Raw genomic sequence first — 18373 nt, forward strand, 5'->3', positions numbered from 1 at the left:
ATCGTGGGTATATTCTTTTCTATTGTACCAACATAATCGGCTTCTTCCACAGCACAAATGCTGCAGTTGCTGTTCAAGTCTATACTTAAGCAGAAAGCTGACGTAGAAGGGTTTTGGCTACACCGAGGAGACGTTTGTCGTCCCAGTATTGGCCTATCAGTTGCAGACCAGCCACCTTGCGGCTATCGTCTGCATTGGCTTCTGGCGATTCGACCTTGGTCGGAATGCTGATAGCCGGCAAGCCAGCCAAGCTCGCAGGTACCGTGAAGACATCATTCATGTAGACTTGCACCGGCGTCTGCTGCTTAATCTCCTCAATCCTGGGCGCGAATGTCGGTGCCGTGGGACACAGCAAGAAGTCCACCTGCGATGGGCCAAGCTTGTCCTGCAGCTCAACTTCATCCTTCATATCGCTCAGATCAAACTGTTGCGGGTCGTAGAGGGGGTTCTCTAGCCGGAATACACGGTCAAAGTCCCTCTGCACAAGCTTCCTTACGCGCTGTGCTTGGATGAAGTAATTATCCATGGCCTCGGAGCTCAAGCTGTAGGCACCCAGGAGGATGCGCCGCTTGACCTCGTCGCCAAAGCCGAGACCGCGGGTCTTGGAGTAGAGGACCTCGCCAGCGCCGTCACTCTCGTCACCGCGAGTACCGTAGCGGACGCCGTCGTACTTGGCGAGGTTGGACGACGCTTCTGCAGGGGCGATGACGTAGTACGCTGAAAGGGCGTGTTTAGTCGACGGCAAGGAGACAGGGACGATGTCAACGCCAGACTTTTGAAGGAGGCTTGCCGCATTTGTCCAAGCTGCTCGAATTTGGGGATCGAGTTCCTCGATGTTGTACTCGAGAGGAATGCCAATTCTTAGACGTGAGCGGTGATCCGCCTCCTGCTCTTGTTGGCGCTTGCGGAAGCTCTTAGATATAGACGTGGGATCTTGGGCATCGTGCTCGGCATCTAGGCCAGTGCTGAACATGATATCCTCAATAATGCCCACCTCCCGCGCAAGCAGACCGACGGTATCCAGCGAGTTGGCGTATGGCACCACACCCCATCGCGAAAGCATGCCGTATGACGGTTTGTATCCCACAACTCCACAGTATGCCGCTGGGAGACGAATCGAGCCACCCGTATCTGTACCCAAAGCCACATCCGCATCGCCCGTCTGAACCGCAACCGCACTTCCTCCAGAGCTTCCGCCAGCTGAGGTGGGCGTCGAAGATAACGGGTTTAGCACGGGTCCATGTATCGAGTTCAGAGAGTGCGATCCCATTCCGAACTCATCCATGTTCGTCTTTCCAACTACATGTGCGCCTCGTTCGCGGAGCTGGCGCACGATGGTGGCCTCGTAAGGACTCTTGTGGGAGGAGAGGATGGCGGAGGAGCATGTCGTCGGCAGGTCCTGCGTAGCGATGTTGTCCTTCACAGCCAGCTTGAAGCTCTTCGTCGAGCCGGCTGTTGGAGGGGCAATTGATGCCGCCTCTACGGACTCTGCGATCAGTTAGCCGTGCCCCGCGCAAGTAGGGTGATCAGTCTCCCGTACCCGTCCGCACGAAGTGGTTGAAATCATGGTGCAGTCGCCTTTGAAGGAAGGCTGTCTGCCCAATGCCTGTCGAGTGCAGTGCCCGTGGGCGTAGGCGTGAGAGTTTGACATGAGAGGACATGGGGCCGCGAATGCCAGCCTGTGGAGGTGGTGCTTGGAGCTTCGGGGTTGGGTGACGAGCTTCCACCGCAGATGGCCGATGATTTCGGTGGATGACTAATCATGCATTTCGGCCCCACATCAGAACCCCGATGCCCCGGTATTCAGTCTTGAGCACGACTATCTCGTTACCGGAATCACCTGGAGTACGAGCCACCTGCCTTTGTCATACCCTTACTCCACGTACAGTAGTCGTATGATACGGAGATGATGCTTTTCACACAAGCAACGCGTTTCTTCGTACAGCTGGCGCCCTCAGCTAGCAATCGTCACAACGTCTTGAGAATCATTACTTATTCACTACGATCATCTAGGAAAGCAATGGCATCTGTGAGATATTCTATTGCATCGACATTCAAGATTCAAACAGAATACTATATGTGAAGTTATACGAAAATCATCCTTCCATGGAGCCAATTTGCCAGTGCTAGTGTCCCATAGTTCTATTAGGACTTGCTGTCATAGCCATAAATAGCTTTTGTTGACGGGGCACTTCTTTTCCGCACACCACGTTAAATGCCTCTGGCTCTCGTCTCTCTGCCACGAAGTCTGGTCCAAATGTTTCGCCCACCACCAAGCGTCAGAAGGTAGACGTGGATAGATTGCTTCCGCGCCATAATGCCGCCCCAAGTCCTCGGCAAGAAAGTTTTTTGCTTGAATGAAGATCCTGCGACCTTCAGTCGTCCACTCATACTCTACCAAACACTCTCGGCATCTGATTCCGTGAAGTCCAGGAGCATTTCTATTCCTGATTCCTCCCAAAAATCTTCCCATCTTACGCGAGGTAGGTTTCATGGAGCACGCGCAACATTCAAACGCGGCGTCATTGAGATGGTGTTTGTAGCACCGGCTTTCACTATTGACCTCTCGGAAACAGACACACCGATCAGCACTGACGGCTTCCATCATGTCCTCGAATGACATATGTCCACACATCAGATCCGGATGTGCTTGGTCCAGTTGTCGCAGAGCCTGTCGCAATGCATCTTTGGTAACGAATCGTCCTCTTTCGACAACACAAACTTGAACCTTCCATGTCAAGATTAAGAAATTATCCTCAGAATTCGACGTATGCCGTATAGCTGGAGATTCCCCTATTCCCCGAAAGGCCGCCCTGCAGCTAGTGCAGTCTAGGACGACGGTTTCTCTACCCCGTCTTCTTGGCGAGTTAAACAAGTAGATAAGAGTAGACCACGCCAGACTTTGGTGAGGGCATATCTTCACTCTGCCTTCCCAAGCGATACACCGACGTGGGCTTCCAGGATCTTGTCCTGTTGGAAATGAGTACGCGGCATGCTTGTAGTTGCAAGCGCTACAGTAGATCGTTGGCTGTTCGTGATACCTTTCTTTAAGCTCCATGAATTCGCAATTTGCTGGCCAGTTTGAACGGCATCCACTACAAAGCAAGTCTTTCTGGAGAAGCCTCCTTACTTGCAACTGTCCGGATTTTCCGATACTTTCACGCCTAAACGCCAGTAAGGGATTGCAGGACGTTGGCACGGAGACGGGCGATCGTCTTGATATGACCGATACCCATCGTCGCAGTCGTGAGATCGATCGAGGCTGTTGTTCTGTTTTCGAGTCGTGAAGGTTGGAGAAGCTACCGTGAGAGAAAGCCCCATGAAACAGGACGCAAACTTGTCGAAAGATAAAAGCGTCTTCAGGATCCAGCCAATCCATGATCTCTAACAACAGCTCCCTGGGAATACGATAGATGGGACTTCGGAGGGCATTTTGCTCTCTTTTGCCTACCCAAGCCACGCTTGGCCCGGTCACAAGGTCCCAATAAGAACTCATACAGAATCGTGATACTTCTTGCATTCCGCCGAAATAGTTGAACTGTGACGTGTGGCGGGGATATAGGATTATCTTTGGCTGATCAGTCGTAGTAAACGTGGATGGCGGGAGGTATTTCCGAGGGGTGGGGGATGCGACAGAAGAATGAGATAAGTGTAGAAAAGAAAGAAAAAACGATCTAAAACTCTCAAACCTTATAACTTACCCTGTGCCACGGTTGGATGCTCAAGTTTTCCATGGAAAACATACCTTGATGGACTCAACCACAAAACTGTCTTGCTATTCTCTCCGCAACTCATCGTCAGCACATGTTTTATCTCCTCAAAGGTCGGCTGATATCATTCAAAAGTGACTTTTCGACAACGTTCATTGGTGAGGTATCTCTCGAATTCCAAATTCGTTTGAACATCTTGTCACCGTCGTTTTCGCTGATGAATTTACAGGCGAGAAAAGGTTTTGGTATCTATCCTTCTATTTAATGCCTCTAAAGGAATTTGGTATACGAAACGATTTACACGCTTCATTTCTATGTCACGGGTTGAAAGACTCATACTAATGGTGGGGTGGCTCCGAAGGTTGACTGAATGATGGGTTTTGACTCCTGTCAGTCTCTCCTTTGCGGGCTTCTTCCATGGCAACGCCCTCGTAACAAGAAACATTTGCCGCCGACTTTCCTTTGCCGAACACCAGTCCGGGATGTCCGATGTTCAAGCAAAACACGGCAATGACCATCACCCTGAGTGATATTAGCAGTCGCGCAGTCAAGGCCAAGGATGTACACTTACGCTGACTCCAATGCAATGAACAACGCTTCATCTCGGAACCAGTGACTGAAGTAACCCTCATGCAGCTCTACAATACGGTAGACACATCGAAGCAAAATGAAGAATGTGCTGAGACCCAAGAAAAGCAGGAATAACTTGAGCTTTCCGTTCATCTTGGACCGGCCGATCGAGCGGTTGTATCTGACCATGTAGTCCATGAAGAGGATGACAAATACCACAAGCGAGAAGACCTGGAAGACGAGGCCGGCCAAGGATATGTTCACACCTCGGTCGACAGCCTCCTTGGTGGTGCTGACGGAGGATGACCCGCCGCCAACAGCCTGAAGGATCAGGGAGACAACATCGGCGGGGATGAAGATCCAGTAGAAAAGCTTCGGCTTGACCCGGGATAGCGAGGGATCGAGGTGGTTGATGCTATTTCATGCAACTGGTTAGCGGAGGGGCCAGGCTCACTCATGCAGCTCAGGAACATTTACGTTTGGGAGAGCAGAACATAAATCGCGGCGGAGAAGAAGACGGGCGCGACCGTGATGCAGACTGTAGTGACGTGGCGTCAGCATGTAATCCTGTATGAGACAGATGTGCGTGAACACTGACCGATTTGCATGAGAAATCCTTCAAAGTTGAATGGATTGTCGTAGATCAGAAGTCGTCCGATGTAGCCGACTATTTCCAAAATGCAGCCACTTATCATGCTTCCCATGAAACCCCATGTCCTCGACCTGATTCCCTGAATGGCATGGCCTACCAACGCAATAGCAAACAGCGAGATGAAAATGGCGCTGGCGGGTACTGAGGGTCGATATTGCAGGATGCTCCATTCGATTGGGCAGAGCTCGAGTGTGCAGTTGGCATTCGGCCCAAAGGCGATCAAACCGTCAGGTAATCTCGACATTTTTGTACGGTCAGGTTCTCTCGAAATGTCTGAACGTGTAGTGACGGCATCATCATAAAGCTACGGGCCAGGGCTGGGAAGTCTTCTTATAAAATGTCAGGCTAGTCAAGGGATATTCTGTGCGGAAAAAAGTAGACCACAGGAGTCGAGTGCCCGGTCGTCCGCAGGAATCGGCCAGAATGGGGTTCCGACAACGTCTGCACGTATTAGCAAAAAGTGGCTTAGACATCCTCCGACGTGGCCCACTATCTAGCCGCTTCCCACCAGACGCACGAGAGATCTAATCTAGCCGAATAATACGCTCCCTTCATTGGGCCAGACGGAGTTCACAGGGTGCTAAGCGTGGCATGTTTTCTCACCCTGGAGCCGCCATACGGAAGGCTCGGTGCCTAAATGACGTTTAGATAAGATCACAAAAGAACCGCTGCCACGCCTTTCGAAAGTATACGATGTTCGCACCGCCCGATTCACGAACGGACGGGCCTCCCGACGCGCAAGTCGGTCTCCCCAACGCCCGCCCTGAAAATTTGCTCATGAACCTGATCATTGGTCCTGTTTGCAGGATAAGCGGAACAACTTTCCACGACAACGAATGCCAATGACGGTTGACGCGACCTCGTGGCTGCCCTGGCTTTAGCGACCGGGGGTAGCACCAAGCTGACGTCTAAGGTCTTGGATGATCATTCCCGAAATGGAAATATTGTCGCGACGCTAGCGCCGTGTGGGTCTTCCGCCGGGTGGAGCTCCCGAATCCCGTTTCCCAGCGGAGGGGCTTTGGCTCGCTAGGCGTATTCAACGGCCCGCTCGAGGACATTCTTCCAGCCGAGTGCGATGTATCTTGAATGATTAAATCAGAATACAGAGGCTTAGACTTGATTTGGCGCTAGAAATGTGCCACAAGCGGGTAAAATGTCGCGATGGACTGGGCCTGGCTTGCTCCCTCTTCCGTGGCTGAACGCAAGCGAGGCCAGTGACTGTGAATCGGTAGAAAACATGTCGAGGGCATCCTTATGCTAAATGCCAGGAATTTTGACGCGCAATAAGCTTTGACAAGGCAGCCAGCAAGGCTCTAGGACTCCAGGAATGTTGTAGAGGAATGCCCACTTGAAGATTGGCGTTCGTAACACGGCGAAGCCATGAACTTCGCTTCGTATGTCTCATGAGTGACGAAGAAATTTGCTACTGCTTGGAAAGTCAACGTATTCGCAAATGTGATGGCTGATGGCCGGTCCGGAGATAAAGATTTACTTTTCGAAATAGGTCATTTGTTTTGCTATCAAAAGTCGAACCCTTTTTTCTTTTCCTTTGCTTCCTAGTTGGACAAAAGCTTCTCGTAACACAAAGTAAAATTCGGTTGAGATTAAAGAGGAAGCCGCGTTGAGAGTCACCCTATTTGATGCCAAGATTAGATCAATTGGTACATGATATTTGTTTGTGATTCGCAGGCTAGCGAAAAAAGACAGACAAATCATGGTTATTGAAAGAGAAGGTTGCTGCCAATGAGTTGCTCTTTTTCAAAAGGAAAATATCTAATCCTTGTAGTAGTTAACTCAGGGTGGACAGCCCGACCGACAGCCCGTCTACCGACTGCTCGCTCCAATCAGCTGATAACTCCGCTGCATTGCCAAGCGTAGATGCTGATTCTTTTGGCTCCCATCGGACAAGAAGATGTTGCTTGTACTCATCCGCCGCATCAAAACCTCTACTCTTAACGAGATCAAGAAATTTGAGCACTCGTTGCCTCTCCAGCTCTGTCTCCATTTCCCGCCCAACAAAGTCGGCGAAAGGTAGGTATAGGGCAAGATCAAGACCCAGTTGGCTGATCAGCATTTCTACATGTCCGAGAGCAGCCAAGGCTTGCTGATGAAGTGCTTCGGCGGGCATGACAGGCAGGTCGCACATTAGCGACTTCCATGCATTCTGTTGGAACATGTGAGATAGTCCGGTGAGAGCCCAGTGGTAATATGGGCTGATACTGGCAGATGCCTGATCATGTGGGTTCGCAGACAGCTGCATGAGATTTCCGATCATGCGGGACTGTAAGGCCGACACTTCACATACAATGTTCAGACCTTGGACTTTCAAGTCAATAGACTCCTTCGATACCTCGTCCCCTTCCTTGAAAGAAAGACGCTGCTCCTCAGTTTTAGATACCCATGCCAGAGCCCTAATCACATTAGCAAGATGACCAGAGCGGTAATGAGATTGACAACCAACCTTGGCTGTAGATCTGCCCACTGCCACATGGCAGAGAGCATGGCGTCTACCTTTCTGGAGTCCGGTGATGGTACTGAGCCTCCCGCAGCTTCGATGGTAAGGGGCAGAGCAGGCCATGGTTCTGGAGCAACCTGTTTCTCAACGGGCCGATCGTTCTTCGCAATGCTCGAGAGGATGTCGAGAAATTTGAAAAGCCGGACTAGATCCTTCTCAAACGGGGTCCATGTTGAGACCGCTCGCCGTTTACTGTACGTGTCGAGAAATTTTGAGATCTTTCTGAGCCACATCTCAAATGTGCCAGGTGCCTCGCATATCATGAGCTTTGGCAAGTTAGCTTTCCAAAAGACGTAAATCTGTTACTAGTGGACTTACCTCAACCGCCGCAAGCAGGAGAGCACTCATCAAGATCGCAGTGAACTTTGTAATTTCCGGTTTCTTCAGTTCCGCGTCAATGATTGACTTTTGCCGCACCCACGTCTCCATAACATTTCGTCTCTCTTTGGCGTTGATGCGCAGAATTTGAGGGTTTCGACAGGCATATAACGCCCCAACGATGGATAAGGTACGGCTGACGTTCTCATCTTGATGAGACATGGCCGTCACGGCAGCACTCCTCAGCACGGACGCTTGAGTGAGAGAACCCATGGCCTGGAAGTAGGTGCTTATGTAGCGCCATGAGTCCTGGACCAATACTCTGGGGACCCGTGAGAGTTCACGCTGATTCACGAAATGGAAGCTCGACGATGCTATCGAGGCCGCGCACTCGATGCCTCGGGTGACGCAACTTGAACACGGATGTGCTCCATTGCACTGGGAGTGTTAGCATCCTCTCGACCTCCGATCAATCAAAATACTCGATCGGCAGCTAACCTTGATATGCGACTTCTTACAAGGGGCGCAACGGTGCCCGACGCGTCGCCGGTCAAGCTGCCCGCATGGCATCGGATCGGTCTAGTGGGGTCAGGAACCGGGACTCGGCAAGATCGGAATATGGCATGACCACCGGACACGGAGTCCGGTCTCCGGAGATGCGATTGTCTGAGAGTTTCCGATAGCAACAGGCTGCAGGCAGTGGTTTGAACGAGAAACGTAATCACGGCTGGGCTATCCGCGGATACCGGAGGACATAAGGTCCGCTGTGTGGCGCAGGCATGATTACCTGAGACCGTTTAGTGGGCGTTAAAGAGGCTCGGTAGCGCTTCGTCTTCGCTGGATCAGGATGAGTAATTCAGTCCGGGTGCTTCCACAATTTATTCCAAGGATTTATCATTAATTCTCCTTCAAGTTGTCTGTAACTATCAATTCGGGCCTCTATAAAAAGAATAGAGTTATTAGGAGCCCAGGTCATTACGTTTTTACTTTTGCAGTCAAGTTGGGCGCTGGGAGATTGTCATCTAATGCTGATTGCAGCTGGTGCCAGCTGCACAGCAGAAAGCGTCGCAATTCTCGCTCTGTGAAGTGTGCAGAGAATGATATTGGAAGAAAGCCTTACACCTGCCTACTCCAATGACCAGCGAAGATAAGCTTTCGCGAAGCAGCAACGTGTCTTACTAAATCTCTTCGAATATGCCCTACTAATCAACATACGTATTTACACATTTGCACTCAGCATTCACGGCTCTTGGGTATGGAGCGTTCAATTAAACCGGACCACCGTGCCGTGCGGCCTAGAAAATGTTCTAGGCGCGAAACCCCCTACAGCGCATCTCGGGCGGAAGTACTGTGCAGGAACGAATGCTGTTCATAGCCATTGTTGCTCTAGTTGTGCTGTGCCGCATGCGGGTAAGATTGGAAGTTCAGCCTCTTTCGTCAACCAATTCGTCGATACCGCCAGGATTCAGGGGGCCAGCCTTTGGCGGCCAGAAGCCTGGCCCCCGTGGTCTTGAAATCGCTCATAGTAAAGTGATCTGCATCGCAGTACTTCAAGGGACGATCTGGGGCCGAATCCAGAAGTAAGTCGCACAGTCTTGAATGTCGTTTGGCTCCTTAGCTATGGTGCAGAATTCGCATGGTTCTTATGTTGGCTTCACTGAAGGATTCCGCCCGTCTGGACGGACTCATCTGCCAAGCCAGTTGGTGCATTGAGCAGTTCAGTTTGCGCAGCCCGGCCCCACTTGACCCTGGTGTGAGACCCTATGCGCCAAGAAGGCGAGACAGATGCAGGAGGACGCTAGCCAGGAGAGAGAAATGACATAAAGGGGCAACGAATCAACCAACGGTTGAGTGAACATTTCTTCTCCAGAGGCTTCTAAGGCTGAAATGAAAAAGCGAAGATATCTCAGCTGTGTCACCGCCTCTTCAAGACGATCCCGAGACTCTCGGAAGAGCGAAACCAACTCCTTCCAGAGTTTCAATACCAAAGTTCCAATACAACGTCTCGCTAGAGCTCTGCATGCGGGACAGCGCATTGCGCAGCAGCAATGACCACTCTTAAAAAGCCAGCCCGCTGACATAAACAAGGACTCCATGTCTTTGGGATTCTGGACTTCACGATCGGCCGCCTGTGCTGGCGGAGACGAACGCCTGGAGGCCCTGCGAATCGACTTGTTTGCTCCAACAAACAAGCAGCCAACCCCTGTCGAACCCCGAAGGCCTCGTTTTCGGCCAGCCCAGCAATCCCTGCAGGTGAACCATCGGCGATTTGTTGGTCATGTCTTGCAGCCCCTGATGACTGCTTCAGCTGTGCCTTTGGCGTGCGCCCGGAGTTGGCGCCCGCGAAATGATTTTCGTGCTTTGGTTTACCGCAGTATGTAGGATTTTCTGATAGAACCCCCGTAACCGAATCCTTCACATTGTACTCTGTATCCGTAATGTCGCCTACGTTGGAACTGTGTTCTAACATGACATGATCAGGAACAAACGCAATCAAAAACCTTCACGGTGAGGATCGCCGTCGCCGATATTGTGAAATATTGGATGAATCTCCAGCCCCATAGGGGCGTCGCCATCAGCCCCGTTGTTTTAACCTCTGGACCACGAACGAGGCCATGGCTTTCATCTCTCGTAGATGGCGCGTGGAGGACTCCGCGCGCGGTGTCACAGGGGGCAGCCAGTCCGTCTCGCTTGAGCATCGGGCTGTTTGACTTGCCCGTTGGTGTTGCGGTAGGCGCATCTCGGTGGGAAGAGGCGGCGAAGTGCCGGACGGCTCGGGCGCTGCAAGCGTAGCATTAAGCTAGTTAATAAGGACCTAGAAGTGGGCGTTTTCCGAGTCATGCTCAACTCGATTGGCTGGATTGAGGCTCACCAAATTGACCAAGAACAACTTGAAAAGTCTAACCGGCGGAGACCAGAAAAACGTCGCACAACGACATGCCATCACCTGGGTTTCTTTTAAAGAAGAGACCCGCCTTGATCTGGCATTGAGGGTCTTGGCAACTTCGTGCGGAGGAATAGTCCGTCTGTTCTGCGCCCGTCGACGCACCACGAGCTGCCAAGGTCGACATCGTCACCAACAGAAGGGACAATTTCTGCTCTCCGTCCCCTCTCAGTCTCCCCCAAGGTGCATGGGCCAGCTATTCTCGGCGCTTGCATCTTATCTCCTGCACATGCAGCGAGACAATGTGACATGGATGTTTTGACCTTTCCATTTCCCAGCCAGCTGGGCAACTCTGCAGATGCCAAGCTGAGCTAGCCAGGCTTCTTTGCTTTTCCGCCGCCAGGCACAGCAGGCTGGATACGCCTCGCGAGGGTTTCTGGGCATGACTCGGCCTTGTTTTGTCACTTGGGACTCCAATCCTTGGCTGTGAATCTTGGCAATTAAAACGGGATGAACGTGATGGAGGCGCTAACCTTCACTTTCACGCATCAGGGGGCCATGCAGACTTGGCAAAGTCGATGGGATATATGGGAGCACGCATGCCGCGACGTCCAGATTGGGATTTCCTCTTGTTCTTTACTAGTCAACTGTCAGTCGCTGTGTTGTTTGGCAGAGTCATTCGTTATCTCAACCAAGTCATTCTTTATAATATCTAAATAGTCGTTCTTTTTTACCAACCATGCATTACAAGACTGTTGCTGCCACTCTCCTCGTGGCCGGAGCCACTGCCTCCCCCTTCCGCCGTCAGACTTCGAACGAGACCTTCTGCGAGGAGGACGCCCCCGAGACGCAGCCTACCACCTCTGTTCACTTCCCCAGTGCTCCTTTCCCCGTGAACACCACCGTTCCTGGAGTCCCTTCTCGCCCTGGCACTGGCGGCAACCCTGGATCTTACCCCGGAAAGCCCGTCAACCCGGGCAACGAGACTCCTTCCTACCCGGTTGTGCCTACCAACGCCGGCGAGACACCCTCTTCTCCCAGCAAGGCCTCTACCGGCGGTGAGTCTTCCAACACCGGCTCTGGCTCTGGCTCTGGCAACTCTGAAAACAACGGCACTCCCTCCAAGGGCGGTGACTACCCCGTCAAGGGCAACGACACTCCCAGCAAGGGTGGAAACGCTTCTCCCTCTTACCCCGAGCAGCCCTCCGCTCCCGGTGTTTCTACTCCCTCCACCCCCGGCGGCACCGGCAACACTCCCTCTTACCCTTCCTACCCCTCTTACCCCGGCAAGCCTTCCAACCCCGGTGGCAACGGCGGCAACGTCCCTTCGTACCCGAGCAAGGCTGCTGAGGCGGCGTCTTCTGCTCCGTACATCCCCTTCCCCATGAACACTTCCACCCCCTCTGTTGCTCCGTCTTTCACCACCGTCCCCGGTGTTGCTCTTCCCACTGAGCCCATTGCCAGCGCCACCCTCCCCGTTGCGAGCAACAACGCTTCCGCCCCTATTCCCAGCTCTACTGCTCCCGCAACCACCATCCCCTACGGTGTTGCCATCACCAAGTGCACCGTTCCTGGTGACTTCGCTCTCACTTTCGACGATGGCCCGTTCACTTACACCAACCACGTCCTCGACCTTCTCGCTGAGGCTGGTGCCAAGGCCACCTTCTTCGTCAACGGCGAGAACTTCGGTAACATCAACGATGAGCAGGATGTCGTCAAGCGTATGATCGCCGACGGCCACCAGATTGGCTCTCACACTTACAGCCACCCTGACCTCGCCACCCTTGGCGATGCCGACATCATCCCTGAGATGACCACCCTCGAGGACGCTCTGATCAACATCATCGGAAAGTACCCCACGTACATGCGCCCTCCTTACTTCAGCTGGAACGACAACACCCTGTCTATCCTCAAGGCCCTTGAGTACCACGTCATCCACGCCGATGTCGACTCCCTCGACTACGCCAACAACGCCCCTCTCGGCAACCTCACCAGTGTTGGCATCTTCGAGGAGGGCCTCAAGAAGGGTGGCTCTATTGCCCTGGCCCACGAGGTAAGCATACTCACACACCACTCATCAACTTTCATCACTAACATCCAAATAGGTTCACCAGAACACCGCTGAGTACCTCGTCCCCGAGTTCCTGCGCATCATCAAGGAGAACAACCTGAACGCCGTCACCGTCGGTGAGTGCCTTGGTGACCCTGAGGCCAACTGGTACAAGACCAAGCGCACCTCCACCCCTACTGCCACCGCTTCCAAGATCGTCGTCTCCATCACCAGCACTGCTACCCCCACCGGTGTCATTGGCCCCGACGGCGCTTGCGGTGGCACTGAGGGCTACGTCTGCGAGGCTGGTGCCTGCTGCTCCGAGTACGGCTTCTGCGGTTCTTCCCAGGCTTACTGCGGAACCGGCTGCCAGCCCCTCTTCGGTGTCTGCGGTGCCGCTGCCCCTGCTCCCTCCGGCTCCGTCACCACCACTGCCAGCGCTCCCGCCGCTACCCAGACCGGAACTGGTGGCGTCAGCCCTGACAGCTCCTGCGGTGGTGCCAACGCCTACACCTGCCCCGAGAGCACTTGCTGCTCTGAGTACGGCTTCTGCGGCACCACTACTGCTCACTGCGGTACTGGCTGCCAGCCCCTTTTCGGCACTTGCTCCTAAGTGGCTGAGACTGGAGAGTTTGCGGTTGTACCGTTCATGACGCCAGGGTGACATGGCTTGGGTTTAAAATTTCCTATATATATCCTGTAGAGTGTGTATAGAGTTAATAGAGTGTACTTACTTCACCAGTGATATAGCCTCCCAGCCAATCCAAGTCTATACCTCAAACGACCTGTTGAGTTGTAGTGAATGCTACTGTGAAATGTGACCTGAAACAGCCGAGCAACATGCTTGCGAAGAAGCCTGTATAACGTATGATGGAATTGTTAAAGAAGGTGTGGGCTGTTCAACTGTGAATAGGATCCAGGTGCTTCGACAAAAGTACACATGAGCTTGTGCTGGAGTTCGCTCTCATGGGCGAAAGGGCCAGGCTCAAGACGCCGACAGATTGTTCGTTCATGGACCTGGTCGTGGACGTTCATTGTCCATGCTGCCCAGCCATGCCAAGTTCCCCAAGCCACGGCCGTGGATGTCGGGCAGCTTCGTTAAACCCCGCATTTAGGCGAAAGTTGCCTTGGCCACCGATCGGGACCATCCGATTACCGCACTACTCCAAATGGTCTGGATGCCGCTATCCGTAGAAGACTGAGAAAAGAGGAATGCCGGTGGGATCATCATTATCAGGGTCTCACGGGAAAAGACCGGGCAAATGGAGCATCTCCTCAATCCTAATACGGATTTGTCAACGGACATCGGGCTGGCTTCTGCGCTTGATATATACCGAACCTCCTGAATTCCACCACTCAGCAATCACTATTCATCGCGTGCGTCAATTGGCATGCAAAACCGTACGCCCATGTTATCCCATAGTCCAAGACATCACTACAACCCTTCGCGAAAAACAACGACGAGACTTCGTTCCTCTCGTATGGAGATCTCCCGAAGTGATTGGACGGCGCGATGTTGAATTGACGATCACCGAGAACAACTAGATAAATATGAGTTCTCTCTGGCCAAGAATTGATTTTCATAGTATATGCCATTATCTTGACACCTTCAGAAATGTCTCAGCTTCTCAAACTTCCTTTCCTTACGTGTCTCCTATGGGGCTTACTGGCTGTGGCAGACCTGACCACGCATGACGTCGGCCCTCGAGCTATTTACACCTGCACAGTTCCCGCGAATAATAATGGCACCGACGATTCGCCAGCCATTTTAGCGGCATTCACGGAATGCCGCAAGGGTCGTCGGATCGTGTTTTCGAATACGACATATCACGTCAATCAAATGATGACAACCACGGACTTGGAAGATGCCCAGATTGAGATACACGGCACTTTGCTGGTAGAGTCTCCCACATCTTCTCATCTCCATAGTCTTTGTGCAGCTGACAAGCAGCTGAAAGTGGAGCAACGACACCGACTACTGGTTGAGCCACCCTCAACCGACTGGTTTCCAGAATGGCTCCGCAGCTTGGTTCCTAGGCGGCAAGAATGTCACCGTAGATGGTTTCGGCTATGGAACTTTGGACGGCAATGGCCAAGTCTGGCAAGTGGTTTGGCTGCAGCTAGATTGACTGCAATGAGTCTAATGAGTGTTCTAGGTACAACTTAGTTAAAGGCCAGTCAAACTACCCAGATCGTCCTCACGCTTTGGCCATTTGGAAAGCCACGGACATGACGGTTCGCAACCTTCGGATGGTTCAAAGTCAAATGTGGACTATGACGATCATGTGGTCGAAGAACGTCCTCTTTGACGGTATCTACATCAACAGTACCTCGAGCAATGGGAACCCTGCCAGGAACACTGACGGCGCAGACACCATCAACTCGGATCACATCACGTTTCGCAACATGTACATTCGCAATGGTGACGATGCTATTGCCCTGAAGGGTAATTCCACCAACATCTTGATCGAGGATTCGACCCTTGACCGCTCCCTTGGAATCGCATTTGGAAGTCTTGGGCAGTACAAGGGTGTATTCGAAAGAGTTGAGAATGTTACCGTCCGTCGAATCAAAGGGTTAAAGACTCGATATGGTGCCTATGTCAAGACTTGGACCGGCGATCAGGTGTCGTACCCACCTAACGGCGGCGGCGGAGGTATCGGGTGTAAGTCTTTTCACTCCTTCAAAGTAGGTCGGGGACTGACATGAATCTTCAACAGACCTTCGAAATGCAAGTGAGTGTTCAAACTTCCGTATGATTGAGGCTTGAGATGCTGATATCTCTATAGCATTAAGTGACTTCAACTTGACTCAGATACAGCAAGTGCCATTTGTCATCGGCCAATGCACAAGCTACAGCGGTGAAAAAGGAGACTGTGAGAGCAGCACGTTCAAGATATCCAATATGACGATTCGCGGCTGGGTCGGAGATGGAGCATCAAGTTACGTCGCAGATATGGATTGCAGCAAAGCGGCTGGGGGCTGTGATAATATCACCATCGAAAATGTCGGCTTGACCAACACCACCACGGGCGATGCCGTTGCGAAATATCGATGTAGAGACGTCACCTCAGTACAAGGTTTCACTTGCACCTGAGCTCGCAACAATAATATGTACATATTAGTCATCCCCACCAACAACTTCTCCTTGAGAACTTTTCTGCCCATTCCTGCTAGCCGGCCTTGATTCAATACCTATCATGTCCTCTGCTCCTGATTATCGTAGTCATAATAAGGGAGAAAAGAGATTCAATTAAATCAATTTCAACAGATGGTAAAGATGAAGGGAATAAAGAGCCAGGTGCGGATCGTGCAATGCCTGACTATCAACTACGTTTCACTCCGAACTTCAAGCCTGCACCATAGCAATGTTTACTCAAAATCGGTCAACCGCATGACATGTATGTTGAGGAAGTTTCGAGCCCACCCAGTAAGGGTTTTCACAGTAGGGGAAAAAGCAGTAAAAGCACCTCGGTCAGTGCCCAGTCCAGTAGCTTCGCAGTATACGTACCCAAGGGTTCGCATAACATGTATACGGTGAAAGTGGTTCAATCTAGATCTGTGACTTTCTTAGTCAATCTTTACATTTGTTCACATATGCCGTAGAACTCCCTTGCGTTTTCATCGCCCTCGTGACAAGACGCGAAAAGCGAGGCCACACCAACACATGACGCAAAGTCGAGAAACTTGATACGAGGTTTCACAACATTGGCTAGGTGAGGCATAATAGATGTAATGTTCATCCGACAGAGCCTTGGTATGGCGCCATTCCGTCATCCAGACCTCTGAGCCTGGGCAGCGACTTGCAAGTCGCTCCAAATGCTACCATAAACCAGCATGAACCAATAATTCATCCGCGCCAACTGCGTAATAGCCTATTAGTCCTCAAGGGTACCTTTGCCGTAGGATCCGAAGACGCGGCAGCACCTACGCGTTGCTGCGGCTCAGCTCGCAGTCAGCAGCCACAGATGGCGATGGCGCGACAATCGGCCAGTGAAGTTTACCCTTAAATCCAAACCAGTTGCGATTGGCCTGTCAAATTACTGCACAGTGGGATATTGCGAAGTAGTCATGCGGCACAGATGTTCGTGATGCTGTAATGGAAACTGGTATTCAAACTTCTTTTCATCGTTACCACATCAACGACACTTATCAGGCGTTTAGCGGTGGCTTGCTGCACGCAAGACATGGAAGAATTCCGTCAGACCGCACATATAAATATGAAATTAATGCTTAGAATAAAACCTCGCAAGACCAACAAGGCCTTCACATGACAGACCAATTTCATTTTATTCTATAATCGAATTCAAATTATACGACGAAGAATATATTGAGATGAAATTTTACACCCCTCTCGTTGGAGCATTCGTGGCCCTTGGCCAGACTGCCTCTGATGCCAGTTTAAATCCTACGCAGTTCAGCTGGGTTTTAACCCCACCTTTGAAAACTCTGAAGTATTACGACTGTTACGGAGGCTTCCAATGCGCTCGATTGCAAGTCCCGCTTGACTGGTCCAATCCGAATCTGAAGACAAACACGACTGTTGCTGTCGCCATAATAAAACTCCCGGCCACGGTTTCAGAGGACGACGCAACGTTCGGTGGCAGTGTCTTGATCAGTCCCGGAGGCCCCGGAGATTCTGGTACAGACTTGCTTCTTCGTTCGGGAAGCCGTTTCCAGAGCCTTCTGGCGGGCGAACGCAACTACGAAATTATTGGCTTCGACCCCCGGGGTGTCAATTTGAGCACACCACGTGGCGATTGCTACAAAGGCGACGAAATCTCTCGGAAGCTGGACCAAGAGCGCAACACAGGTCTCAGCCCTATCACGGAGGATTTCAATGCCCTCAATTATCACTATGCATCAGCTTTGGGGAAAAGTGAACTTTGTGAGGTTGATGGTGTCGATAGTATCTGGGGTTACCTCAATACCGCCTCGGTTGCCAGAGATGTGATTGAGATTATTGACCGAATCGATGACCTTCGCTGGCAGAATCGCAACTCAACAAAACCGGCGAATGCTCCAAAGCCTAGACTACAGTACATCGGCATATCATACGGATCCTTTCTGGGAAACACGTTGGCTTCTATGTTCCCCGAGCGGGTGGGAAGAATTATGGTTGACGGAATCGTGAATGCCGAGGACTACACCAACGTTGTGAGTTACTCAGTCCCCACAGACGTCTAAGGCTATGTAATATATGAACTAACCCTTTTTCTGAAGACTTGGCAGAAGAATCTGAATGATGCGGAAGCCGTTCTCGATTACTTTTACCAAGTCTGCTTTGACTCTGGAGAGGGCTGTCCAATCCGACTATCATCAGACAAGGAAGCTGCCGATATCAAGAGCCGCGTTGAGGCTTTTCTTAACACTCTAGACATCCGTCCAATTCCAGTGGCACACGGCGGCAAAGTTGATTTGATTACATCGCCTACTGTTCGGCTTCTAATCTTAACTCTGATTTACCAACCTGTCAAATTTGAGTTACTTGCCCTTGGTCTCGGAGCCCTTATCACCGGCGAATACGTTTCGTTTCTTGAGATGCTATCGGCGGACGCCCCTGATATCACTTGTGGCGGTTCCACGTCCCATAACGAGGCGCCTCCCTATACCTGGTACGAAGACGTAGCATACGGTGTCGTTTGCAGCGACGCAGTTGACGGCGTGGCTTATC

General features: G+C 51.7%; 4 protein-coding genes across 4 annotated transcripts; 2 read left to right on the forward strand and 2 right to left on the reverse strand.

The window, feature by feature from the left end:
- Positions 1 to 85: 85 nt before the first annotated feature.
- COL26b_001709 (uncharacterized protein) lies at positions 86 to 1661 on the reverse strand (the record flags this gene model as incomplete). Its single annotated transcript, XM_053174653.1, has 2 exons — positions 86 to 1488; positions 1541 to 1661. 2 exons carry the CDS (start codon positions 1659 to 1661, stop codon positions 86 to 88), a joined length of 1524 nt encoding a protein of 507 aa, XP_053041276.1.
- Positions 1662 to 4048: 2387 nt separating this feature from the next.
- On the reverse strand, positions 4049 to 5176 carry COL26b_001710 (uncharacterized protein; the record flags this gene model as incomplete). The annotated part of the gene is made up of 4 exons (XM_053174654.1): positions 4049 to 4232; positions 4282 to 4695; positions 4758 to 4818; positions 4879 to 5176. 4 exons carry the CDS (start codon positions 5174 to 5176, stop codon positions 4049 to 4051), a joined length of 957 nt encoding a protein of 318 aa, XP_053041277.1.
- A 6212-nt stretch (positions 5177 to 11388) lies between these two features.
- On the forward strand, positions 11389 to 13312 carry COL26b_001711 (uncharacterized protein; the record flags this gene model as incomplete). Its single annotated transcript, XM_053174655.1, has 2 exons — positions 11389 to 12702; positions 12755 to 13312. The coding sequence occupies 2 exons, from the start codon at positions 11389 to 11391 to the stop codon at positions 13310 to 13312; spliced, it is 1872 nt and encodes a 623-aa protein (XP_053041278.1).
- A 1616-nt stretch (positions 13313 to 14928) lies between these two features.
- COL26b_001712 (uncharacterized protein) lies at positions 14929 to 15469 on the forward strand (the record flags this gene model as incomplete). Its single annotated transcript, XM_053174656.1, has 2 exons — positions 14929 to 15364; positions 15420 to 15469. The coding sequence occupies 2 exons, from the start codon at positions 14929 to 14931 to the stop codon at positions 15467 to 15469; spliced, it is 486 nt and encodes a 161-aa protein (XP_053041279.1).
- Positions 15470 to 18373: the final 2904 nt, after the last annotated feature.

This window comes from Colletotrichum chrysophilum (genome assembly GCF_026319265.1).
Source record: "Colletotrichum chrysophilum strain AFK26 chromosome Unknown scaffold_8, whole genome shotgun sequence".
Classification (NCBI taxonomy): Eukaryota; Fungi; Ascomycota; class Sordariomycetes; order Glomerellales; family Glomerellaceae; genus Colletotrichum; species Colletotrichum chrysophilum.